General features: G+C 39.8%; 1 protein-coding gene across 1 annotated transcript in view; it reads right to left on the reverse strand.

Annotated features, from left to right (window-relative positions):
• Nucleotides 1–27,431, reverse strand: part of KCNB2 (potassium voltage-gated channel subfamily B member 2) — a 361,411-nt gene that overhangs the window by 309,008 nt on the left and 24,972 nt on the right. Inside the window, exon 2 of the mRNA XM_070392652.1 lies at nucleotides 24,923–25,603. Coding sequence (XP_070248753.1) covers nucleotides 24,923–25,501 — 579 coding nt within the window. The 5' untranslated portion in view covers nucleotides 25,502–25,603. The remainder of the gene's footprint in view (nucleotides 1–24,922; nucleotides 25,604–27,431) is intronic.

Below are 27,431 nucleotides of genomic sequence, written 5' to 3' on the forward strand. Positions count from 1 at the left end.
ATTATGCTCTGGCAGAAACTGATTTCTGAAAGGATTCATATTTCCCAGGCCATGTGGTGTGTGTGTCATAGGAGATATACCAGTTACCACGGTGAAGAAATGAGCTTTTCTTTTAAGAGAAATAACTTTGCCCTTGTGCTCAATGGTATTAGTTCCATTCTGATTTCAATGTTCTTTCAGAGAAGAACTAGAAAAATAAAAGCAGCAGGGAAATGAGGAGAACCATCTCCGGAGGACACCTTCATTCCTGTGTTGCTTTTGGATTTAGTGAAACTCAGACTAACTACAAAGTAGTTACTCAATTGTGTGAACATATTCTGTTGGTATTATGCCACATGATACTCAAAAAAGGAGAGCCCAGCTGGCGTGGCTCAGTGGTTGAGCATCGACCAGTTGGATTCCAGGTCAGGGCACATGCCTGGGTTGCGGGCTCCATCCCCAGTAGGGAGCGTGCAGGAGGCAGCTGATCAATGATTCTCTCTCATCTCTGATGACTCTACCTCTCTCTCCCTTTCCCTTCATTTCTGAAATCAATTAAAATAGATATCTTTTAAAAAGAAGACAATTCTTAGGTGATTAAATTACCTACAGTTAAAATTGCTACAAAATTTTGAAGAGTATAATTAATGACTCTATGGCTCCTAATGGAACTTAATCCAGGGCTTCTCAATTCTATCACTCACAACACCTCCTCTGAGAAACATCATTTTGCGTGGCCTCATTTACATACTGAAATAAAATTCATGGGTAATTTAACTTACTTACACATTAACTTAAAAAAAAATCCTTGTAAGAACCCAAGTATAATCTACAAAAGACACAAGGAAACGAATTTTCAACAAAGAATCTGTATTTCCATAACGTAAGTGCTCAGGCTGGACAATCAAATCAAACAGTCACATGCCTGCACTTGGCTGCTAATCACCATGAAAGCAGTATCTCCAAATCTGTGTTACTTGTGAGTCTGCAGAAATGCTGACTGTCTCTTGTAAACTTCAGAGCAAAAGAAAGTACAGTCGTCTTTAGATTCACATTTCAATTGTGTTTCTGAAAAATTCAACATTTATTAAAATTGGGTTTAAAAATATGCCAACAGGGTTTAAAAATATTCCAACAGTGTTAGGTTCTATGTCCAACAACTAATTTTCCACCTGTCAGTTCTTCTTTATGTGTGATGCCGTGTGCATAGCAGAGGCTTGAGGATCCCAGCCCTTACCTACTCAGTGCCAGCAAGGGCCACAATCATTGAGACAACTCTCCCCCACCACCCACACACACAGACTTCCAAGAGGGGTTCCTCTATTGAAAACCACCATTCTAACTTAGGCATTAAACTAAAAGAAAATCTTATATTGAAAAAAAAAAAAAATATATATATATATATATATATATATATATATTTTAGAAGTCTCTCCATACCACAAACTTTAAAAGGAAATGATATAATTAACATAGTACATTAGTTTCAAGTGAACAACATATTGATTCTATATCCTATATAATAAAGATGTAATATGCAAATGGTCATTATGCTGTAGCATAACGACCGACCACATCACGACCGGATCAGCAGGAGGGTGGGGCAGTGAGCTACAAGCAGGTGGCGGAGAGCTACAGGAGAGGGCAGGGCAGCAAGCTATGAGGGGGAAGCGGGGGAGCTACAGGAGGGCAGCAGCGAGCTACTGGCGCATGGATTCGTGCGCAGGGCTACTAGTTTGTATATATTGTGAAATGATTACCATAATAAGACTAGTTAACATCCACCACCACACACAGTTACTAAATTTTTTTCTTGTGATGAAAACTTTTAAGATCCATTCCCTTATCAACTTGCAAGTATATAATACAGTATTAACTATAGTCACCATGTTGTACATTATATCCCAGGACTTATCATACCACAAACTTTGACTCACAGCAGAGGACAGACACATACATGGTCCAAAATTACATAAACACTTTCTAAGGGAATCAAACTCATTGGTTTACTTGCCGTGATCTGTTCCATAGAGTCGGAAGAAGTAGCAATCTATGCTCAGACATGCAGGGGCCACCTAATCTTGTTGCCACCTATGAGTAATAAACTTAGGGTGCTGGCCCCAGTGGACCACTCAGCTTAGCTACACCTCCTTTCTGGTGTTGAGTGCCCTCTCCTTGTGGGTGTGATTTCTTCCTCTTCTCCCACTGCCCCCTAAGTAGGGCAGTGTACATAGTGAGTCAGTCCACAGAATCTGGAATCAGACTATTGGTTCAGACCAGAGTTTGACCACTTACCAGCTATCTGACATGGAGCATGTTACTTAATTGGTCTGTGCCTCTATTCCCTCATCTATAAAATGGAGTGAAAATACCAATGTCTTAGACTTGTTGTGAAGACTCAGTGAAGTAATCCATTCAAGTGCTTAGAACAGAGCCGAGGGCAGAGTAAGTGTTCATTCAGCCTTAGCTGTTATCCTTGGTCCCATGGTCCAAGTTAATACCTGAAAAATCCGAGAATCTCAGAAACCTTAAGCTGGAAGAAAACTTAGAAATCTAAAATCATAAACTGTAAAGTGTCCCATTACGAAAATTTACAAAGAAAGATACATCTTTCATGTTTGAAAGACGTGACCGTGCTTCACAGTTACTGTTCTAACCCAAGAACCAGCGCATTTGCCATGCAAACAGTCCCATGAAGCACAACCATGACCTTTTCCTTCTTTTTCTTGAATCTGGATGGATTTTAAAATACATTCTCTTTTGGGTTTTAAATGAATCATTTTAATAAAGTTACCTTTTGCTCTAGCTCATATATATGCATGTTTACTAAAAACTATATGTAGTCCAATTTTTTCCTACTGTAATAAAGGTATTGTGACTATTTTAGCAAGTATAAAATTACTTAAAAATAAAGTTTCCTCCTCTTTTGGAGTTTACATTTTCAATATTTTTACCAAACAGTCCGTAAGTGTAACAGACATACCAAATCCATTCATTCTTTCACTGAGCCACCTTTTACAGAGAACGTACCTACCATGTTCTTGTCACTGTAGTAGGAACTTGAAATAATACACTAAAAGATATAAACCCTGCCTGGCTGGCATGGCTCAGTGGTTGAGCTTCGACCTATGAACCAGGAGGTCATGGTTGGATTCCTAGTCAGGTCACATACCCGGGTTGCAGGTTCGATCCCCAGTGTGAGGTGTGCAGGAGGCAGACAGTCAATGATTCTCTCTCATCATTGATGTTTCTATCCCTCACTCCCTCTTCCTTCCTCTCTGAAATCCATAAAAATATTTTTAAAAGATATAAATCCTGTCTTCAAGGAGCTCCCAGTCTCTGGAAGCAGATCGGCCCCCACCCATGGGCTGTCACTCTGTGGAAAACAATGCGAACCTAGAAAACACGAGTTGAAGCTGTGCTGTTTTCAAAGTTACAAAGTCAAGACTGATTATTTCTTCACTAGTCAGTCTGAACATACTGAGTAAACTCCAGAAATAAAGAACTCTCTTTTTCTTCAGAGCAATGCACTATAATCCTCAGTCAAGTAGAATCAGCCTGTATCTCTGCTTTCCATAGGTCATATTTTAATACAGAGTTCAGCGACGCTTCCCCAGGAGTGAGAGTCCCCACAACTTTTGGGAGGATAGTACTTGTTACCTATTCTGTGGAGTTGAAGGGAGGTCATTCCTGATGGCTGGGAAATTAAACAAATGACCCCTAGAAGAGAACCTAATCCTGAGAGTCAAGGAGACTTTTAATAAATGTGACATGATTGGACTGTTGACTGCAGTCTGCTTTCTTTACTCAAGGATAACTTATACTGTCCTGACAGCATGGGTGACTCAAAGCAGGCTTTGAAGTTTGGAAATACTCCTAGTTTTGTTTCTTAACCTCTCTGAGCTTTAGTTTTTCATCCTCAAAAGTCAGAATAAGAGTATTCAACCCATAGGATTATTGTGTGGCTGAAATAAGGGAACGTGCTAAGTATTATGGTAGGCAATTAATGCTAATCTCTTTCCCAGACATCTCACATTTTCGAATTATCATATCATCATGTCCCTCGATTTGCTTAGTTTTAAAGATGTTTTTAACTGAGTGCAGAAATCACAAATCACTCAACACATTTGTTTCAAAAACACTATCATTTCATAAAATTGTATTATCTTTTTGGAGAACTAGCTAAATTACCTGAGATTATGTACAAAAAGAGAACTCCTAATTTAAGTGCCACCTGGAACTCCCTCCAAAACCTCAACAATAAGAAAGCAGCTACAAATGGAACCGTGCCATGCCTCAGAGACAGCCTTTCAGGGCAGAATAGAACCACAGCAATGAGTTCTGTATTGGTCACTAGTCCCATGTACTATTTCTTTTTTTTTTTTTTAACTTAAATGCATTGAGGGGACATTGGTTAATAGGATTATTCAGGTTTCAAGTGTATAATTCTATGATACATCATCTGTATGTTGCATTGTGTGCCCACCACCCAAAGTCAAATCTCCTTCCATCACTATATATTTGATGCCCTTTACCCTTTATTATTCCCCCACCCTCCTTCCCTCTGGTAACCACCATGCTGTTGTTTGTGTCTATGAGTTTTTGTTGGTTTGTTTTTCTTGTTTGTTCATTTGTTGCTTTCAGTTTTATATCCCACATATGGGTGAAATCGTATGGTTCCTGATTTTTTCTGTCTGACTGATTTCATTCAGCATGATATTCTTAAGATCCATCCATGTTGGTGCAAATGGCAAGATCATCTTTCTTGTGGCTGAATAGTAATCCATTGTATATATGTACCAGATCGTTATCCAGTCATCTATCAAAGGACAGTTCAGTTGTTTCCATGTATTAGGCACTGTGAATAATGCTGCAGTGAACATAGGGGTGCTATGTCTAAGCAGTTAATTTTGTAAAAGTTTGTCTGCTCTGCAGGGAGGAGAGAGGGGACAAAATGTAGGGGTTCATGTGCTAAGCCCAGGGCATCTGGAGTGTGGACAGCTCTTCTGCTCCACATGGAGAAACATCAGGATGTCACTTTTCAGGAATGCTGGTGGGTTAATAAGAGTCTACTTCGAATGAGAGAGAACATACGAAATAGCAATCAATTTTCGGATGAGATCTCACTAGATAGAAATGTCATACCCTTTAAAACGTTTCAAACTACTGCCTTTTCAAACTGTTTTCTTTATTTTTTGAAAATATAGATTTAATAAGTGACATATTAAACAAATAGCTTATTTGGCTGAAATAAGGTATTTTCCAAACCTGCTCAGAAAAACAAAACAAAACAGTAAATCTCTATTATGAGAAATTATATTCTATCCTAATTGTTTATATATAAAAATCTTAGTTTTTCTTTCTTTTCCCCCACCATTGATATTTAAAGAAAACATAGGTCATGTGCCCAATGCTTTGCCTCATTATCACCCTATTTGACTATGGAGAGGGAGAGGGGAGCATGAAGCAGAGCTCCTACCCTCACAGAGTTCAAGATCTAACCAGGGACGTGAGTACATATCGACAGAAACGTCAATTAAGAAAACACAGATAACTAAATACGAGATGACTCCTTAAGACTTTATTGATTTAAATATTATGCAGCATTCCTAGGGGATCACTTGCAATTATTCTCTCTGCTAAGTAGGAGTTGATTATAAGGCTTGATTGTACCCCACTTGGCCAGGGACAGAAACCAACAGTAACAGTGACCATGAATCCCCTCACTGAGGGCTACTTCCTGCCAGGTACTCTGCAAAGCCACGTGCACGGATGAAGCCACTCAAGTCTCAGCAACACCCCATGAGCTGGGACTGTGATAGCCCATGTTCCAGATGAGGAGTAAAAGGCATGAGGTGCTTTCTCCCATAAAGGCCCTGAGTGTCCTCGAGTCCAAGAGCCATGATTCCTGGGCTGCAGAAGCCCTTCGTCACCACCTCACCTGTCTAATAACCCAGAGAAATGAGCTGAGAGAAGGGCAACAATCTCATACCTTCAACAACTGGGAGCTAGAGCTCCCGGTGGGAGTTTGGGTCAACAGCCAGTAATCACAAACCAGACACCCAAGTGGGTTCCATAATTTGAAACACTAAGTGTAAAGGACCATGTCTTCTTCAGACAGTAGAAACAGCGACATTTCTCTTGCTTAGTCAAGATTACACAGATCCTTGCTGTGGCTTTCCTGAGAGATAGCCCAAGTTCATGTTCCCTTATAGGGGGTAAGGGTGGCTTATCATACTGGCAGTAAGTGGCCCTTCCTATGGTGGTTTGTTTGTTTGTTTGAATATATTTTTATTGATTTCAGAGAGGAAAGAAGAGGAAGAGAGAGATAGAAACATCAATGATGAGAGAGAATCATTGATTGGCTGCCTCCTCCACTCCTCCTACTGGGGATCGAGTCTGCGACTAGGACACGTGCCTAACAAGGAATCAAACCATGATCTCCTGGTTCATAGGTCAATGCTCAACCACTGAGCATGCCAGTCAAGATGGTCTAAATTTTAAAAAATACATATTTTCTCTGTAAATATTTGTTCAATAAATGAATGGTCATCTGAAGAGCTGACCATACTCCTCTGAGGACCATATGTCTTGCCTGAAAAGTCCAGATTTTATGTTCTTTGTATTTGTCCTCCTGTTTGCTTTAGCATTAAGATGCTCAAAGCCTGTTTCCTTCCTCTACCAATAATAGGCCTTTGTGTACTATTTTGTATGCTAATGTCCCCAACTTCCTCTTGATTTTTCTACCCATATTTCTTTTTCATTTTTATGTATCAATCTATCTACCCACCAATCTCTCCATCTACCATCTATCATCTATCTAATCTCTCTATTCTATTTAGTCTATCTTTCCATCCAGTCTATCTATCTATCTATCTATCTATCTATAATCCATTCAATCATTTATTATCATGTCATGTTATATATCTCTGTAAGATGTATTAAATAATTTAGGGGACATGAGACTTGGTAATACATTTTCTTAATCAGTAAGAAGATTTAAAATGCTAATCTCAATTTTAAAAATCAGATATTTTGATTTTGAGAGAATCTTTATTATTTATTTCTCTAAAATGAATACATCAGGAAACAAATGCTATGCCAAATACCTATCTCAATCTTAAGTTCAGAAAATGTGGTTCATCATGAAAAACTAGTAAGTAAAACCTGTTTTCTATAACTGATAGTGTCCTTCTAGCCACTCCCTGGTTACAGCATTCCCAACAAACTTGAGAGTTTTTGAAGTCCAGCGTGGGATATGTTATAGCTGAAACTACGTTTACTTTGAAGTCAATTCTTCCTGAGCCAAGTCATTATTTGCAATCAAATATATTATTGTGAACGCATCAGAATGGCAGGGATTTAGAAGGCCAATGATCTGTGTTTAATTTCTTACCCCACTAAAAGATACTTAGATAAGAAATATGAGCCAATGAGACCAACCGGAAAGCAAGGCAAAGGCACTATTTGTGAACAAGAATAGAGCTATTTATAGCTGCTCAACTTCTAGGCAGTTATATTAATATCGGTGATTAACACAAAGGCAACCATCAGAAGACCAATAAATACAAATGCTAAACTGTAATCAAGCTTCAGAATGGTTAGTTCATCCTTCTTTAATGTCATTGCTTCCATTAATAGAATCCATTTCCCAAAATTAGGCATTCTTAAGATTTAAATTTTAATGTGTATACAGTTTCATTTACCTAAAGTATCACTGTCATGAAAATGTGAATTAATTAATTTAATTAGTTGCTTTTAAAAGGTTTTAGTTCTAAAAATAAGATGAAAATAGTTTGTTACCCACAATAGATGGATAAAATAGTCTAAAATAATTACTCATAGTGCAACAAAAGATTACTAAATATTTTAGGGGGAAAATTACTCTTGATGATAGTTTAAAACAAATTATTTTGAGTGATAATGGTGTGCTGTGTACCAAGGATTCAGCTAACTAGCTCATTCAATCCTCACAATAACTGTATTAAGTACAAATTAGTATCCTCCCCATTATGCTCCAAGAATCTTAAGGTTCAACAAAGTCACCAATTTGGCGAAGTGGCAAAGCCCTCCACTCCAAGTCTGCCCTACCCTTGAGCCTACGCACTTCACCACTGTGTCGCCCCACCGCCCTAGCAGCTTCCCACCAGCCACTGATAAGTACAGACTCAAAGGTCACCCACCTATGACCTTCTGTAGGAGTGCAGACTCTCAGGTAGGCACTCAAGCCTGGGCAGTAGTACATGGCCCTCCCTTACCCTCAACTGAGAGTTCCCCTAATGCCCATGCATGCATTGGGCACCCAAATCTCTTTTCTTTTGGCCTTTGTTTAAATTTTCGCCCTCTTCTCAAAATATTTTTCTATTTCTCTTATGTGATTCCCTCTGGTTTGCAAAGCTTTCGTGTTAAAAATTCACATAATTAGATTCCTCCTCTGAAATTTTAAATGCCACACCAAATGGCAGGTTACTCAAATTTGTGGATGTATTAAGAATATTTTATGATCATTTTAAATCTATCAACTTCTTCTCCTATGAAATCGTTGATCTCTTCACAGATTACTCTTCTTCTGGTGGGTATACAAATAATTAACAGCTGAACTGAAAACATACTTGAACTTGACAGTTTCCTTTTGCAGTAGAATTAAAAGAATTAAATTATGATGCAATGCTACCAAAAACTCTTAAAAACTGAGATATAATAAGGTCAAAGGACTTAATGAAAAACTATTTTACTCTTAAGAGTTATCTCATTAAAATTCTTAGACGATATGTATAAGGTTTAAAGGTTTCTTACATACCAAGTAGTTCTTCAAACAAGAATTTTATGAATTATTAAATTGAAACATGTCAACCGGGGAATTTTAAGAGGGGTTTCTAAAGCTCTTTCTAAAAACCAAACTAGAAAATTCCATCAGTAAGGTCTGAAATATCAGAATAATATTTGAAAACACCTGATGACCAAGCGGCATGCTAATAGCAAGCAATTTTGAGACAAAATTGCTTCATTTAATGGAAACAGCTCATTTCCATTAAAAAAAAAAAGCTCAAATTAGAAATTTCCAGAAAAAAGTTTCTGGATTACAATAAAAGTCAGTTCCCCTAAGTTGATTCCATTATGATTCTTTTAGCTTTTGAAGTAAAAATAAGATTCCTGGGCTCCCTTTTTCATATTGTGCTATTAAGAATTTTTTTCAGGGGGACCCTTTTCCCCCTCCCTACGTGGGAGTTCATTCTGTGGGACTCTTCCCTCTCCCCACGTGGAAGTCTGTATCTATTCTTCAATAAATTTCCACCTTCGCTATACCAAAAAAAAATTTTTTTCCAGACTACCTTGCTATTTCTACATAAAAACACCATGTCTGTCTTAATTCAAATCTTGGATTTATGCACATTTTGTGACTTTTCCTGAGTAATGAGGTAACTCCACTTGGCCCAAAGTCCTGCAAAGGGTGGATGGTTACATGTGAAGAAATGATCTATTCATTTCTTTGGGCCAAGTGGAGTTATCTCATTACTCAGGAAAAGTCACAAAGTTGCATAAATTCAAGATTTGAATTAAGACAGACATGGTGTTTTTATGTAGAAATAGCAAGATAGTCTGAAAAAAATTCTTTTTTTATAAGCATAACCAATGGACACAAGACACTGGGGGGTAGGGGAGGCCAGGGGAAAGTCAAGGGCGGGAAAAAAGGAGACATATGTACTACTCTTTGTAATATTTTAAGCAATAAAACAAAATTTTAAAAAAAGAAATGATCTATTCATCCTCTAGAGAGGACAGGAGGACTGTTCGTCCACTGGCACCAGACCAAGCCCTCCTCCCTCGCTGACACACATGTTACATTTTATCTATGAGCTACCATTGGGCCCAGCAATGCCTCTTCTCGATATCTAACTGAAAAATTTGAAAACACTCATGAAGACATATGTATCCCTATGTTTATTGCAGCATTATTCACAATAGCCAAGACATGGAAACAGCCTAAGTATCTTTCAACCAATGATGGGATAAAGAATATGTGGTACATGTAAACAATGGAATACTACTCAGCCAAAAAAATTATTGCCATTTGTGACAACATGGATTAATGTGAGAGCATAGCTCTGAGTGAAATAAGTCAGACAGAAAAGGACACGAACCATATGATTTCATTCATATGTGGGCTCTAAAACAGAAAGTAACAAATGAACAAACAAAACAAACTCACTGACACAGATAATAGAAGGGTGGTTACCAGTGGGGGAGGAGGAGGATGAGAAGGGTAGAGGGGATATAACATGTGGTGACAAAATGAGACTAGACGTTAGGTGGTGAGCATTCCATAGAATATACAGATGATGTGTTATAAAATTGTATACCTGACACTTATATAATATTACTAACCAATGTTATCCCAATAAATTTAATTAAAAAACAAAAAGAGTTCCCAGAACCTGAAGTTCAGCTAAAATGAGCAATCTTAGCAGAGGAGAGCGTCTGAAAGCTCGCCTTCCAGCCACCCTGTGGCCTCTCTTTGCATACACTCTGTGGCATACAGAGCAGCCTACACGCGAGAACTTACACAATGGAAAAATGGAAACCGCACAGGTATGGTTCTCAGCCTATTTCAAAAACATAAAGCCATTTAAACAGGTCAGATAACCAGCTTCCTTAAACGTCCTAAAACAAACCTAGCATTACTCAGGTCTAATCACTTGGATGAGACAGTCAACCTCTATCTATGTTGTTTAATTTTCACAGGGAAGCGGAAATATTGTGAAACATTTGGTCTCGCTTTCATGTCTGCCCTTTGGTGTCATTCCGTGGCAGGTGCTAAGCATTTGGTGTGTGCTGGAAACTGGGCTGGTGTCAGGAATTGAGTGAAGAGATGTGGCCTGCACCCTCAAGTGCGACAGCCTAGCTGGGGAGATGAGAACAACACAGAGAGAATCCCTCTAGATTACAAGAGTGAATAAAGAGCTAGGGACAAACAGAGGGGGAGTCAGTGCACATCACAGGAACAGGGACATATGGACAGAAAAGGAGCAATGGGCATTCCAGGTCAGGAAAGCCATGGTGGTCACAGAGCCATGAATGTGCCAGCTGTGTCCAGGTGTGGCTGCAGCAGTTTACAAGGCACCCTGGTTCAACTCAGAGAAAGAGATGTCCCCTCCGGATAGATGTAACCACGTGGGAAGACTGCCTGTTGAGTGCAGTGAACCTCTAACCCAGAGCCCCGTCTTCAGGATGCTCTAGATACAGTGATGGTGAACCTTTTGAGCTCGGCGTGTCAGCAGTTTGAAAAACCCTAACTTAACTCTGGTGCCGTGTTACATATAGGAATTTTTTGATATTTGCAACCATAGTAAAGCAAAGATTTATATTTTTGATATTTATTTTATATATTTAAATGCCATTTAACACAGAAAAACCAACCAAAAAAATGAGTTCGCGTGTCACCTCTGACACGCGTGTCATAGGTTCGCCATCACTGCTCTAGAACAACGGAGCATTATGTACAGTAAGTCCTCACTGAACACTGTCCCCAACTTCTTAGAACTGGGTTGAAACAACATATAAAGAACCGTTTTTACTAGAGGCTCATTGATATAAACAAGAGTTACGTTCCTACAGCACCTCATCAACATTATAACGACACGACCTTGAACAAAATGGCATTATTCAGGGACCTGCTTTATGAGGAGTGATAAGACGTGGGGCGGGCTGCGAAGGTTGCAAAGAGTCTTTCACTCGAGGCTGAGGAGTCTGAACCAGACGGCAGGCAATGGGAAACCACTAAACTTCATCATTCAGAACAACCCCTTCAGAGGCACGTTTGTGGCAGGTAATTCTCTTGGCTACATGGGGAAGAGATTAGAACTGGAGGAAAATGAAGTAAGAAAGGCCAGTTAGTGACATCGCTACTATCCAGTTATGGGATGACCAAAGCTTAGATCAAGGCAGTAGATCCAGTGGTCCCCACTGAGTAGACAGGAAGGGGATAAGTAAAGGAAAAGAGGTTGCAATGGGGACAAAGTATAGATTTAGTGGGAAATGGAAGCTTGGTGGCTGTCATCAGAGTTCAAGATTCTGAAGGTGCTTTCATCCATTTGCTGAGTTCAAGATGGGGACCACTGAGGCTTGAATTTATGATTGGTCGCTTGTCTGCATGACAGCAAGGGGACACTGTAGTAAGATGATTACAGTTATGAACCAAAGTCTTCAGTGGATATTGGACAGTGACAGGAATATTGGACAATGAGGATCAATGAATGATAAGCACAATGGACAGGAAGAATTGTGGGAAATCCAGGCTTTGGAGAGACTTGGTACAAATCCCGTATGCCACACTGTGAGGGACAACAGACACAAATTTGATATTTCTGGGTGTCACCTCTCTAACCTGTAAAATGGGATTAATGATGTCTTTCTCAAAGGGTGACAGGAAGTAGCAGGAGGCCAACTATGGCCCCTGGGCCAGACCCAGTGGCTGTCAGTCATACTGGAATCCAGCTACACCCACTGGTTTATGTGTTGTCTATGGCTGTGTTCATCCTACAACAGCAGAGCTGAGTAGTTGCAACAGCGACCTTATGGCCCACAGAGCTGAAAATATTTACTATTTGGTTTACAGCAAACATTTGCCGACCTCTCTTATAAAGGGTCAATATGAAAATCCCAAATTCAACGGATGTCACACGGCAAACGCTCAATATTAATCCTTTCCCTCCTGCTCTTTGAGGAAGGTCATACCACTTATAGAAAGGAAAGGAAATGTGCCCCTTACTTCATGACTCAGAACTGCAGGGAACAACGTTCATTTTTTTTCCAGGTTGTGAAGGATACAGTCTCACTTGAAAAGAATTGATCTCAGAATTAGAAGACAGAGTAAGGACACTCTGATGATACTAGGAAGTTACATCTGCACCTCACAGAGGACTTTGAAAAACAGAAGCTAACTGAGCCTTGTGAAAAGCATCTGTTACTGGATTAGGTATCAATTAATCACAGTCTCCTCCCCCAGAGTCAAATTTCTGCTAAAAACAGAAGGCTCTGGGGGTAGTGACAACTATTATGAGAGATTGGAAAGCAAAACCAGTTTAATCGGCACAGCCAGAGCTCATGGATTAGGGGAGAATTTGGGATGAGTGAAGAACCAGATGTTTTCAAATGGAAAGGAAAAGTACTATTTGGATACTGGTTTGAGAGTCTAGAATAAAACAGTCTACCCACTCATAGATTCTAATGCTTTGGGATAAAGAAAAAAATGGTTGTTTATAAATTAAAGATAAAATAAAATTTGGATCTTTTAGGTTTATTTACCTTCTCTAGTTTGCACTCTTCATTACATTCAATTTCACGAAATTTTATTAAATAGATATCGTCTCATGAAAAGATTTATAACCAGGATAAACACAAATGTGAAATCCAGTTGGGGCCAAAGGAATTCAATGGGCAATCAATAGTTGCTCATGTACAGCATGGTGATGGGAGTTAGTAATACTGTAATGTATATTTAAAAGTTGCTAAGAGAATAGATCCTAAAAGTTCTCCAAATAAGAAAAAATGTTCTGTAACTATGTATGGTAATGCATACTAACTACACTTATTGTAGTGATCATTTTGCAATGTATACAGATATTGAATCATGATGTTGTACACCTGAAACGAATGGAAGGTTGTATGTCAGTTATACCTCAATAAAAATATAGTTGTTCAATGAAGTGTAACCAAAACATCCCCCCACCCCTCTGATGAGGATGGGACAGGAGCGCTGCATGTGAAGCAGGCAGTAGGACAGGGTTTCTTCTGCATCCACTGGAAGGGCTGATCCAGGTGAAGGAGCTGACAGCAGGTGTGGAGAGAAGAACAGGAGAAAGTGAGCCTCCTCAGACAGAGAGGGAAGCAGAAAAGAGCTTGAAGAAGTGATAAAAGCATTTTTTCATTTGGGCTGAGCTACGATGAGAAAGGCATTTTCAAAGTACCCACTGGTGTCCATATGGTGCCTTGAAGAGCCATTTCTGTACTAAAACTATCCCATGAGGCTGCCCCATCACAGCCAGGACAGAACGTCTGATAAACAGCAGAGCCTGTCATCTAACCTCCAGACTCAATCTTAGGTGTATGCAGGAGAGACCAGTTCATCAACGCCACGGCATATGCTGGATAACTTCACTAAGGTAAACACAGACCCAAAGCAATTTCTTCTATTGTATTATAACATTTCTTTCCTTAAGCACATATATTGTTCAAAAATAACAGAATGGTTTGCTACCCTTTAAGCCACCTCATGCATAATCTATATGCAAAACTTTGAAAAAAAGTATGTGTGATTAGCACTTTATAAACACTCCATGAAATTGAAAATATTTAAAGTAGCTCATGAGCTAGATATGAGTTTGAAAAATTAAGAACAGTGCTTACAACAGATTTCTACTTCAGATTTTAACATTACTCACAATGCAATTACTTTACTTATATAATGCAATTAATTTTCACACCTGCAGAATTCATTTAAGAAATATAATAAAATGTGCTAGTTTTTATTTACACAGCAAATATGTAATAGCGAATTCATGTTGTACTAGATTCTCGCCTACTATTTCATACCTTCTTTCATTCATTATAGTTCATTTCATCTGTGGCACAGCAAATTATCACCTTTTGAAAAACAACATTGCCTACCAATGTTTTTCTGCTAAACGAAAAAATGCATTGAAATAGAACAAGCTGCTCACCTTCAGGATATTACCCAGGGCCTCTTGCTAGACTCCCAAAATGGAAATTTATATCAATGAAATAATCCTAAATTATCACAGCACAAATCTGTTGCTATACTTCATAGATAGTGGCACTGAGTTATTTTTCAATTCACCCAAATTCTGGTTGAAACTACATGCTCGGACACCAATGTTCAAGTTAGGTAGCTCCACACAAACTGTTGCGAGAGATGATGTAAGTCTAAGAATTAAACTAAAAATTTGAATGTTTCATTTTAAAAATCACGGTGGGGGTGAGTGGGTGGGTGGAGAGAGATTAACCGAAGAACTTACATGCATATATGCACAACCCACGGACACAGACAACAGTGCGGTGGAGGCCTGGGGTGGGGTCAATGGGGGAGGAAGGGGGACATTTGTAATACTTTCAACAATAAAGAAAAATTTTAAAAATCTAATTTGAGGCATACCTTTGGTTGAGGATATAATTTAGATGACACCGGTTAGACACGGCACGTCAGTAGTCAAAGCTGCACTATATTAGCTATGTTAGTGATTGGAAGGCTGGGAGCTCTTTGAGTCATGTGCAAGCATCCTGACGTTGGTTTTGGAGCAAACCCATTCGGAGCTGTGCGGGTTACTTGGCTGTCCTTGGCATTGCTGTGGTGTAGGCTAGAGAAGCTATTTAAAGTGGCATTCAACACTTGTGATTGTGTCAGGAGTGACTCAACGAGACATAAGTAAAAGCATGAAATCCAGGGTGGCAATGACCTCTTAGCATTGAAACAAAACCCTGGGAGACGAATGAAAATGCTTCTTCCTGCTATTTTTGTAGCAGTGGAGCATTTTCCAGGGACTTCATGCCTGATCAACTTATCACAAGTTTATATTCTGAATGAGCTGTCTTATTTGGATGACAAAATTGCACTGAGCCTAAGTTACCAAATACAGTTGAAGTATATTGCTTTGTTGTGCTGGTCGGTTATTATAATATAGCATGCTCTAAATGGAGCAGTGTGTATGAGTAACATGCATCTCACACAGTGTGAATGAGTAACATGTATCTCTCTCTCTCTCTCTCTCTCTCACACACACACACACACACACACACACACACACACACACACACAGGAACAGAGTTAGTTCAAGTACCACTCAGTGAGGGCTGCTGCTACCTGGTTAGCCCCCTCACCAGACATGAAAACTTGACTACAAATACTATTAGTTCAGTGGTTCTCAACCTTGGCTGCACATTAGAATCACCTGGGAATCTTTTTAAAATCTTGATTTCTGGGCTTCATCCTCCGGAAATTCTGTTTCTTTGTTATGGGGTGGGGCCACAACATTAGTAACAAAGAAACAGAATTTCTGGAGGATGAGGCCCAGAAATCAGGATTTTAAAAAGATTCCCAGGTGATTCTAATGTGCAGCCAAGGTTGAGAACCACTGTTTTAGTGCCTCCTGGAAAAGTTTTAGATGGATGATAGCAAGCATCTTCCTCTTCTACTTTTCCATTACCTGTCTCTGTGCTGGCCACTACACTTCTCTCTTCCAACCGGTCCATGTCCAGCTTCTTTATTCTAGATCAGTTACCTCTGTGTATCAAGCTGACCTACCAATTAATTGCAAAGAAGTCTTGGTCCCTCGAATCCTTCAAAGTTCTGACTGTAAACTATGAAGTCATCTTCTACTTTGTTCCAGGAGGTATGGGGAAGGAGGAAGCTGGGTGAAGGGCTGAATGTTGCTGAGGCACAGGAAGTACAGCTTGCCTCCAATGTCCGCATGGGGAACATGCTGGCTGTCACAGCCTGGGTGCTCTATCCTTCTCTGTCCCTCTGCAGAGAAGGATTAGGATGAATGACCACCAGGCTGTTGGTGGGCAAGAATGATTTCCAGGCTGACTGCTACCTTAGAAAGCATCTCTCACTCAGTCTGGCTGGTGGGGCTCAGTGGTTGAGCGTCAACCCATGACCCAAGAGGTCACGGTTCAATTCCTGGTCAGGGCACATGCCAGGGTTTCAGGCTCACCCCAGGATGGGGTGTGCAGGAGGCAGCAGATCGATGATTCTCTCTCATCATTGATATTTCTCTCTCCCTCCCTCTCTTTCCTCTCTGAAATCAATAAAAAGTAAAGTAGTATCGTTAAAAGATTCTCTTACTATTAGCATTTCTAAATAGGATATTTTTAATGACGGATGTATCCTGAGAGTTTCACCAATCTCTACCGTACCATAAATCTCCCCTATAAAGAACAGGAACATTTAATGAAAGTTGGTATATGTGTCAATAAGGAGAAAAAACAAATTAGTTTAGGCTAACACCAGTGGGTAGCCAGCTAGGCTCACTCACTATCAAAGTCACTAACTCCTACAGATCAACCTTACATTAGCAGAATTCAGATTTATGCCTCAGCACATTACAGATTCTTGACTGTCAGGGAACTCCAGGGTTATTCTCAAATTCAGTGAAATCTCCAATGCTAAATCAATGCCAAAACAACAAAATCTGTTGTAATCCAAGGTGACTTTGTGAATTATTTATTAGCAACTGGAGTGGTTTTTTTTTTCCTGTATAATCATGTTTTGATTAAAAATTATTCCAGCAATTCTTTTAGAATCAACTTTCTAAATTATTTGGAAATGTCCTTCTTCATCAGAATGGTCATTTCACAAGGATTTACAAACTGAGTCTCCATGTTCAAAATGCCTGTTACCTGGGGTCAGTTAACAGTTTTCATTAAGGCCAGAGAGGCAAATTTTTCTAATACAAACATATCTTTTGTTTATGAATTTTAACTCAATTTTAAATTGTAAGATTGTTGTTTTTAATTAAAATTATTCAAAACATTTTTTTAGAAAATAAAGCATTCCCTCGTATTACTATGACAATTTAAGATATATTTCTTCTAGTTCTTGTTTTTGCTTTGAATTCTTTTACTGTCATTTTATTTGAATTATTAATGTAAATATTTTTAGTGAGTTGCCTCTTTTGGAACAAAGTGGAAGTGTAGAGAAATCAAAAATAAATGGAATAACCCAATATTATAATATTTAACATTCATTATTCAATATTTTATGTCATTTTTAATATTCAATAAAACTGGCTAATTTAACATTCCATAACAAACACTTTTGTATTGATAGGTTCTCTGGGAAGAGATTATTTCATTTAATTCTACATGACAAGTTTTTTCTGCAAAATATAAAAGCACTAGTAAAAAGAAAAAGATCAGTGACAGTCAAAATTGCATCTTCTCAAGTTCAGCTCCAATACAACTAACTGCTGTATTACTTGAACCACATCACAATGCTGGTAGTAGTAAGGGTGTCCTGATGCTCTCAAACATGTTGGGGGAAGTTAAGTAGTAACAATGTACATAAATCTGGATCAGGCAAGGAGGAGCCATCTCCCTGAATAATCAAAGCAGTTGCATGACTGTACTTTCATGCAATTATTAAGTGAAAATTTCAGGACAAAATTCCTCCACTCGCCCTAACCGGTTTGGCTCAGTGGACAGAGCGTCGGTCTGCACACTGAAGGGTCCCAGGTTCGAGTCTGGTCAAGGGCATGTACCTTGGTTGCGGGCACATCCCTAGTAGGGGGTGTGTGGAGGAAGCTGATTAATGTTTCTCTCTCATCGATGTTTCTAACTCTCTATCCTTCTCCCTTCCTCTCTGTAAAAAAATCAATAAAAAATGTATTAAAAAAAATTCCTCCACTCAACAACATAAATGTTTAATGGTCAATAATATTTGGAAGCTACTGAGATCAAGGCACACACACACCATGGGAATTTTCTTACAAACTGTTAGCATTTGGAAAGTATCTGTTTTCTTTCAAAAAAGGGGGGGAGAGTTAATGATAAGAACACTTAATCTAAAACATTATTCAAACCCTTGTAGAGTCTTCCAATGTAGAGTGTTAAATATTGTGACCATTCCTTCATAATACTGATGCCTACCTAAAATACATCATTCACTTTATCAAGTGTCTCACTCAAAATAAAGAAAACAAATCTGTTAATAACCCAAGCAGTGTACATGGATTTTCAAGAACAGAAAATGTCAATACTGCCAATGTCTCTGTTTTGTGATAACATTAGAGAATGTAGGTTTTTTATTACTTTGAAAATGATAATAACTTATTGAGATGAAAAATCCAACATGAAGGGAATGTGAATGTCTTCTTTTAATATTAATGGACACCAATGATTTTTTCAACACAGATGGAAAAATGGCTTGAAAATTAAGACCGTCCCTCTTCAAATGTAACCAAGAAGCAAAGAGGAAATGAAAAGTGCATGGTTCTTAGACAGTTTCTTTTTTCTTCTCTTCTTTTCAAAAAAATTCACATGCAAGGTGATCATATAGTTTATTGTTCAAAGTGGGACTCTTTCCAAGAGTGACAGGAGACACTGTGAATCATTAGTCTAGGACAAAAGGCATTGACCAGGAAAGCCACACCTTTGGCATCGCGCCTAAGAGGAAGTGCAAGGTGAGCTTTGCAAGACTCTTTCCTTGCCCTTCCCTCTCTGATCAAAGGAGGCCAAGTGGACAGAGTGGTGCAGTTTCAGGCAGCTTTTGGGGGAAATCAGAGAAGCACGGATCTAGAAATAGGATCACAGGAGCTAAGGAATAGTATGTTTGAGATATTTTAATCAAATCCCAATGTTTTCTATCTTATTTGTTTTATTTTTTATACCTAATTTATTTCAGGCTTTTAAACAGTTTATCTGCATAGATTATATATTTTAGAAAGGAGAAAAGAACGTATCTCCAAGCTGAATCTTCACAGACTGGCCCTTTAAGCTATGCCCTGTGAGCACCTGTGGACTATTTTGCCATGTTTCATGTTATGGGAAGAGCACAAACCACCTAACTGTACAGCTAGGATGCAGACAGGAAGGAGCAGCACAGGAGCAGCCTGACGGGCACTAACAAGGCCACCGCAAGCCCAGACAAGAACCCGAGCCACTGAGCACGAGGTGCCTCCATGTGGGGAGATGTCGGTGAGCGCTCACACTGCATCCGCTCATTTTCTGGAGCCCATGCCCGGTTCTAACGGCTACTGTTACTGCTTATCACTAAGAAAGTCTTCAGAAAGCCAAACTGGGCAGTGTTGTTGGCTTGACTGTGTGGTGTGTACATATGTACAACATGTGACAAATTCTGTTCTTGGACTAAAAGGAAATCACTTACGGCTCTGTTCCAATACCTTTCTTTTTTTCATTCAAAGCATTAGAAGAACTGACCCACACACTATAAATAGAATGTTATGCATTCTTTTCCCCTTGGTGAGCACACAGGAGTCCTTGTTTTATTTGGATTCATTTTCATTTTACTATTTCTGTGACCTGAAAGGCACACACTCTAATTTAGTTAGAAGAGGGAGTGTGGTCCTCAATGACTTACCACCAGCGGGACACCCAAGCGGGCACCTCCCCTGGGAGACTCACACCCACACGGCTGAGCTCTGGCTCTCCGGGAAGCGGGAGTTCCAGGGGCAGAGTCCTACCCCTGCCACCACTGGCTTCCCTCTTGATCTGAAGATGACTAAGGTCTCCGACCCTTGCCATGCCTGCTTCAGGTGCTGCGCTGGGCCACGTCGATGGTTGTGGCCATGAGGCTGTGTATGGAGGTAAGGAGCCAGAGGCAGGAAACACGGTCATCTCTCCCCCTTCCCCCCATTCCATGCAGTTTCCATAGAATGCTGCTGCCAAGGAAGTAAATTGATTCTTGTGGGGGAAGAGATCTTAGACATTCCAATAGTTTGTAGCCCTCCAAACTCCACCCTACCTGGCAAATATTATTCCTTAGTGTTTAGTCTTTCCCTTTAGGGAGAATTTAATTTAAATTTTCTTCTCAGGGGGCCATTAATGAAAAAAGATTGAGAAATAATTCTCTATCAATCATTTTCCCTCTCCTGAGCTAGGGAAGGGACAGGGAGGGGTGGAGGGACAAAAAATGGGGGGAAATGTAAGAAGATGAGGGAAGAGTCCTCAGGTAATAGTGGCAGCTGTGGATAAAGAGGGAAGTTGGGGAGAGGGAAGCAGATAATAAGGTGCCCCCACTCAGCCCTGGACCCTGGCCACCAGGGATGCTGGTGGCTCTCACTGTGCTGGTTCGGATGAACATGATGCCTCGGGAAGATTTTGCCTCATGTGGTGCTTATCCCATAAGAGCTGCTGACAGATGAGCTTCTTGGCCTGACGCTTGCGATGGGCCTCTTGGCTGGCATTGTCCCAAACACCATGTCCACCTACGTGTCTGGGTTCCTCACTGGATTGGCTTGAAGAACTGTTGGTTGACTTCCTGTGTTCTTGACCTTCTTCAGAGATGCAGAGTGAGGGTGCCAGTGACACTGCGGAGTCTAGCTCCTTTCAGCTAGCAGGCGGGCTGTGCCCTTCCTGGTGGCTCTCTCCTCACGGAGGCTGATAATACCGCATTTTAATGCCTGACATGCTTTCCAACACCTGGAGGCCTGATGTCTCGGTGGCAATATTTACAGACAAGCAGTTTCTGTGGTTCCTTTGGGAAGAGGCCAACATAAAGGGGAAAATGTGTCCGATCCAGAGGCTGACTAAATTGCCCCAGGCTGGAGGGACATACAGAGGCAAGTCAAATTCCAGCTCACTGCCCAGGAAACTGGCCGCCGGGTAAGCCCATCTCCTGCCCTTGCACGTTCCCAGGAAAGGCATCCCAGAGCCAGCAATGGCACGTCGTGGCAACCCTGCCATCTGTGCCAGCCCAGTGTAAACTCTGTGCATTACCTCTCCATGAGGGTGTACATACAGTACACACACACACACACACACACACACACTCCCAAGGACTGAAGATCCAAGTTTATCTATCACACAGAGATAAACTCCTGTCGCACTGCCAGACCATCCCAAACCATAGAAAATTATACACTAACAATTTCTATTAGCCCTGTCATTAATTTGTAAAAAATACAATTACATTCCATGGTATTTTGTGTATATGTAAAAATGTTATTTTGTTTAATGCAGTCATTTCAAATACACTGACCTTTCAACTCTGTTTTAGCATTTTTTTTTTAGTTACTAATATGCCACAAAGTTCAATCCATAGAGTGACATCAAGAAGCATGTTCTGTAAGAGCCAAATTGTTATTGTCAAAGATCACAGCCAAAGCCAGAGGATGACAGATCAATGGGCCCCGCAGTAACTTTGGGTATCACAGCGGACGCACACAGTGTGGCTGAAGAATTACTGCTTAATTGATTACTGAGTATTCATTCCATGTTAATGAATAGCTATTTTATCCTATTGTGGAATATTTGATAGAAAACATGACGTTTTTCCTTCTATGCTAGGGAACTGACAAGTACTCTCATAACTTTTATTCTTTATTACAGAGATATTATAGATAAATTATAAAATATAGACAAACCAAAAGAAAAATAAACAAATCTTTTCAAGGATATGAAATCCTTGTTTAAGCTAAAAGGATGTATTTTTAAGTTCTGGAGAGAAGGGAGCATCTTTCTGCCTGTGTATTTTAATGTCTGCAGTGCACAGAGAACATTCCATATATTTTCAACCGAATCACCAAACTGGATGAACAATAATTGAAAAGGCAAAGCAAACAATATTCTCTTCCAATCTTACCTCCTAAGCAAGTTAGGAAAATACAGAGATTACAAATATCCCAACACATGAGCTTCATAAGCATAAGATCCTGATGTGGCCATATTATTAATAGCAAGGGCTTCAGCCATGGGCAAATTACGGCCCGTTTGAAATGAATAAAACTAAAAAAAAAATACCGTACCCTTTTATGTAATGATGTTTACTTTGAATTTATATTAGTTCACACAAACACTCCATCCATGCTTTTGTTCCGGCCCTCAGGTCCAGTTTAAGAACCCATTGTGGCCCTCGAGTCAAAAAGTTTGCCCACCCCTGGGCTAGAGTATCATCCCACTGCAGCTTTAACAAAATAATTATTTCAATTGTTCCTAAGTTGTAAAAATACTATTCGTACAAACCTTGCATTAGCACCCCCACCACCAAGGATTATTCTGGAGAAATACCAAGTTATGGACTTGAGAAGAGTACAGGAAAAGGTAGTGGTTCAGAGAAGGCACCATACAGAGTTGTTTTCCAAAAGGTTCCAAGCCTCAGACAAATGAACAAAGCCTTCACTAAGTGCCATATAATCAAATGTAAAGAATTTCCACAATATTTCACCATTCAAACAGAGAGGAAAATGCAGACACTCAAACAAACAAACACAGACCCTTTATGAAAACTTAGTAAAGACTCTACTTAGGTTAGCAAAGATTTGCTTAGCTCGATTAATAATTTGGAAACATCTTTATTATTTATAACTGCATAAAAATTTTCAACCCAGTGGCCTTAGCTGCTGTGTGTAGTTTGAGAGTAAGTGTCTTCTCTGTGCGTACTTAATTTGAAGGAAGTTTAAGCAATCTAACTGATACACAGGGGCATATAATAATATATTGTAATAACCCATTATCAACATTACGTTCTTAGATATTAAGAGAAGGCTGCTGCTTCTAAAATTTGGAGATTTAATGAACTGCCCCATCTGGGAAAGAAAATTATTGACCCTATTCCATCTTTACTTAGAAATTCTTCAGAAAAAAAATGTGTATATTTAAAAAATTTTTCTATAGCAGTACTTAATTTTAGATATGTGTTAATAATGCTGTTATAAGCAAATAAACTGCATTAAACTTTCAAGTTTTCTTTGATTTAACTGCATATTTTCACATAATTGGCTAACTCCCTCTGGAACAGTTGGTGGAATGATGATTTATCCCTCAATTGCCTAAAGACTTGCAAGAATTAATTTAACACCCAAAATACTCCCTTAAATCCAGAGCTTATCTCATTCATCTTCAAAATTCACTCCATATTTTTAGGAGTAACTCAAATACATAACTAAACACTTTAAATTAGAAAGAGCAGTAACCTTTAAACCAAACCCCACAGATATAATACATCTATTTCTTTCTACCAGGGAAACAAATGATTCATAACAAACAAACCTTCCATTTGCCGCAAAACGCACATTTCCTCATTAGGTATGACAGAAATACAGTTTATTTCATTTAGTAAAGTAAAATGCCTTTAGAAGTCAACAAGACGCAAAACCAGACATGTCAAATGAGAAATTTTATGGTCATCTACTTCCATTGTTTATATGTCGCAGGTTATCATGTGAAATCCTAATTTCAGTCAAAGGGCGCATACAGAATATTATAGTTTTTATTCTTTACTGCTTATAAGAAAGGATAATTGAAGAAACTGTAAGTAATTTAAATAATTCATATGAGGACACACTTTTTTCTTTATTCCATATTCCATTTTCATACAAAATATCAATACTATATTTCTGCAGCTGAAGATGAGTCTTTTGACTTCTTACTCATAATTTATATTGCAATATAAAACTAAATATATGGGATAAAAACCAGTGTAAACCTCCAAATAAAATTAGATAAACAGAAGCACACAGTTGAATTAAATACTGACATTACTGGCAAAAACCAACAACACATTTACTCTGAGATTTGGATGTATGCAGGCACAGTGGAAACATGGATTTACCTTCATTTTTGGCAAACACTTTATGAGCTCTGAGATACCTCAGTTGTGGAAAGAATTCTACCCCAACAGTCAGAAACATCATTGTCAGAGTAGACTCACAAGGAGAGGTCAATGGGTACATCTGGACAGTGACTCGTGCCTTACACGGCTTAACAAGACAGACCTTAGACCATGGCCCATGTGAGGGGCCGCCAGCCCTCTGAGCTACACGTCCTTTCCTTCCCTGCCTTCTAGAGAACCAGGCCAGGAGGCACCTCCTCCATGCTCAAAGACAACACCTTGCCTTTCCTCAGGATGGGCCTGAAGACTCCCTGCCTGATGGATCTGAGCTAGTGATTTCTCCGCGACCTCCAAGACATCAACACACAGCGCAGGGCAACCAGACTCCTCCATTCTCTGTTGCCCAGACTGTTCAGACATAATAACATCTATGAAAGAGTAACGCCATTTGATGGCATTACACAGGCAGAATAATGCTACGTGACTAAATAAGATTTTGGAAAGAATTCCTCACCATCTCTGTAGCCATGTTTTGTTCTGCCTTCCCAAGACATTGTCAAGGAAGAAAACCACACCCTCTGGAATGTAGGCAGCACCTCCCCTGACCGCACACCGCGAAGCAACACCGCGCTTTCTTACCTTTGCAGCCACCGAGGAGTTGGGTTTCTCCAGCAAGTCCCACAGCTTCTTCCTTTTCTCGGGGCAGCAGGTGTTATCGAATTCTTCTCCCTCCCGCTCTCGCATGGTCTCTGCCTCACGCCTCAGTTCTTCATTCATTTGCTCTTTCTTTTGGTGATACCTGGCTTGGCAACAGGACTCCAGGTAGATCTCATCAATGCCCCAGTAATCTAGCTCCTGGCCGAAGGAGAGAGCACACATTTCTTCCATCATATGGAGTTTCCCTGTCCGGTAGAAATTCAAAATGGAAGTGAAGGCGCCTGGATGCCGATCAAAGAAGTACTCATTTTCGTTCAGGTTGTAGTCATCGCACACCTCCAGGAGGCTCTCGTGCGTGTTGCAGTCTCGCAGCTTCCCCAGGCGTGTCCTGGGCAGTCGGTCCAACGTTCTCCACAGGACCTCGTGGTTCAGGCCCCCCACATTGATTTTGACTCTCCGTGAACACGTTTTGCTCCGGACAATGTCCACAGGTTCTGGTGGAAGAGAGAGTGTTGACCTTGAAGTCTTCCTGTTTAACCCTGGGGGAGCCTTTTCTGCCATTTTGAACTGAACAGAGCCGTGGAGACAGAGTCTTCAACACAATGAGCCGTGGAAGATCAGCTAAAGTGACATCCCTGTGAGGCGGGCATTTCCGCGGCCACACTGGAAAAAAACCAACAACCATCTGGTTACTTGCACTTTTCCTAAAGCATGTTCCCTTCTATGGGATCACTCTGTTATTATGCACAACAAGGAGGTATCTTATTAATATTATGTATTTATGGGGATTTGAATCTTTGCTTTAAGATACAAGTCAGGAGAAGACAACAAATGTACTACACAAAAGAGGCTGTATATTCAAATTAATACACCTATAGGTGGGCAGCTCCCAGATCTGCACCAAAGACCTCTTGCTCAAGCTCCAGACTAAAATATCCATGTGCTGATCACCTCTTCCTAGATAAACCTTAAACTAAACCAACCATACCTCCAACTGGCCACACCAGTCCCTGTTCCTGCTCCACCTAGATTTAGGGCCCTCCGCACCCCCATGCCCAGCCACCCAAAATAGAACTCTGAAAAATCCTGATCAATCCATCCATCCACATCCAAATAAGTACTTGGTCTTACTTAACCAACTCTACCTCCTAAATATGCGTAAGCCCTCGCCACCATTACCCTTTGAACCATGATGCTGGTTCAAACCCTCAGCATCGCTTGCTGGCATTTTTACATCAGCCTCTTAACTGGATCCCAAACTCTGGTTTTGTCTACCTAAAGCCCATTGTCCACACAGTCACCAGAAAGACCCATTAAGATACAAGGTTGGCCTTGCCATGCTTTCAATCCTACAAAGGCTCACTGTTAATAGCAGTGCAAAGTCCAGTTAGCCCTTAGTCTAGTTAAACCTGGCCTACCTCTCCACCCTCACCTCTCATCTGTCCCTCATCACTATATTCCAGCCACCCCAGTGTGTATTCGGTCTTTCTTCATACTGTGTACTGGAAGAGCCTCCACTTTTCCCACTTCTTTTTGACTAACTGCTGCTTGCTCTTCCAGACTCAGCTCAGACATCACCTCCTCCAGAAACCCTCCATGATAACCCTCCTCTAGGAATTCTCTGTGAATGTCTCTTCTATTTCATCATACCACTGCAACAACGCCTTTCCCACAGGATGTTGGGTGCTCTTGAAGACAAAGACTATCTTCTCTGTTATTATGTCCTTATCACTGACCACAGTATCTATATATTGTGAGGGTTTTGTGAGGGTTTTATAAATGATAAATAATGAATCAATTCTTTGTTTTCAAGAATATGGCTGACAAAAGATCTAGTAGGGCTAATGTATATGGCCAGAAAACACCTAAATGAAATTATTAGGATCAGTTGCCAAAAAAGCAAAGTATCTATGCTTAGGTTTGTGTGGATATAGGATATCAGTGTACATGTGTATATGTCTGTGTGTATATTCTTTTTCTCCACATTCCTTTTCTCCTTGTACCAATCTGTAAGACATTGCTGCTCTAACATTCCTTCTTGCTGACCTAGTATTCTTTATTCTGATCTACAGAAGCAAGCCATCTTCTTATGTGATCTCCCCCTATAATGTTTTGCTGAGATTCACAGAACTTCAAGAAATTCATCCAAAACACCACTTTTAATGAAAACACCACGTTTCACACAGTAAATGGTTTATACTAGTGATTGTTAACCGTGTGCTGCAAGAATTTTTTAAACATGCAATACCTGACTATTTATTTAGTCAGGAACACTGACCTCTTTTTCCTTAGATTGTTAAATTAAAAAAAAAAATTACAACAGCCAATATGACAATAGTCATCCGGTGTGAATGAATCAAAATTACACCTTTTTTTCTGTCATAGCAGCAGAAACTACAATATCTTTTTTGGTGTGCAGCGGGATTTTAGTAATTAGTTTATGTGCCATGAGATGAAAAAGGTTGAAAATCGCTGGCTTACACCAAAGGGA

The sequence above is a fragment of the Myotis yumanensis genome, unplaced genomic scaffold (genome assembly GCF_028538775.1).
Source record: "Myotis yumanensis isolate MYYU_CA2020_CCGP unplaced genomic scaffold, mMyoYum1.0.hap1 SCAF_15, whole genome shotgun sequence".
Lineage (NCBI taxonomy): Eukaryota > Metazoa > Chordata > Mammalia > Chiroptera > Vespertilionidae > Myotis > Myotis yumanensis.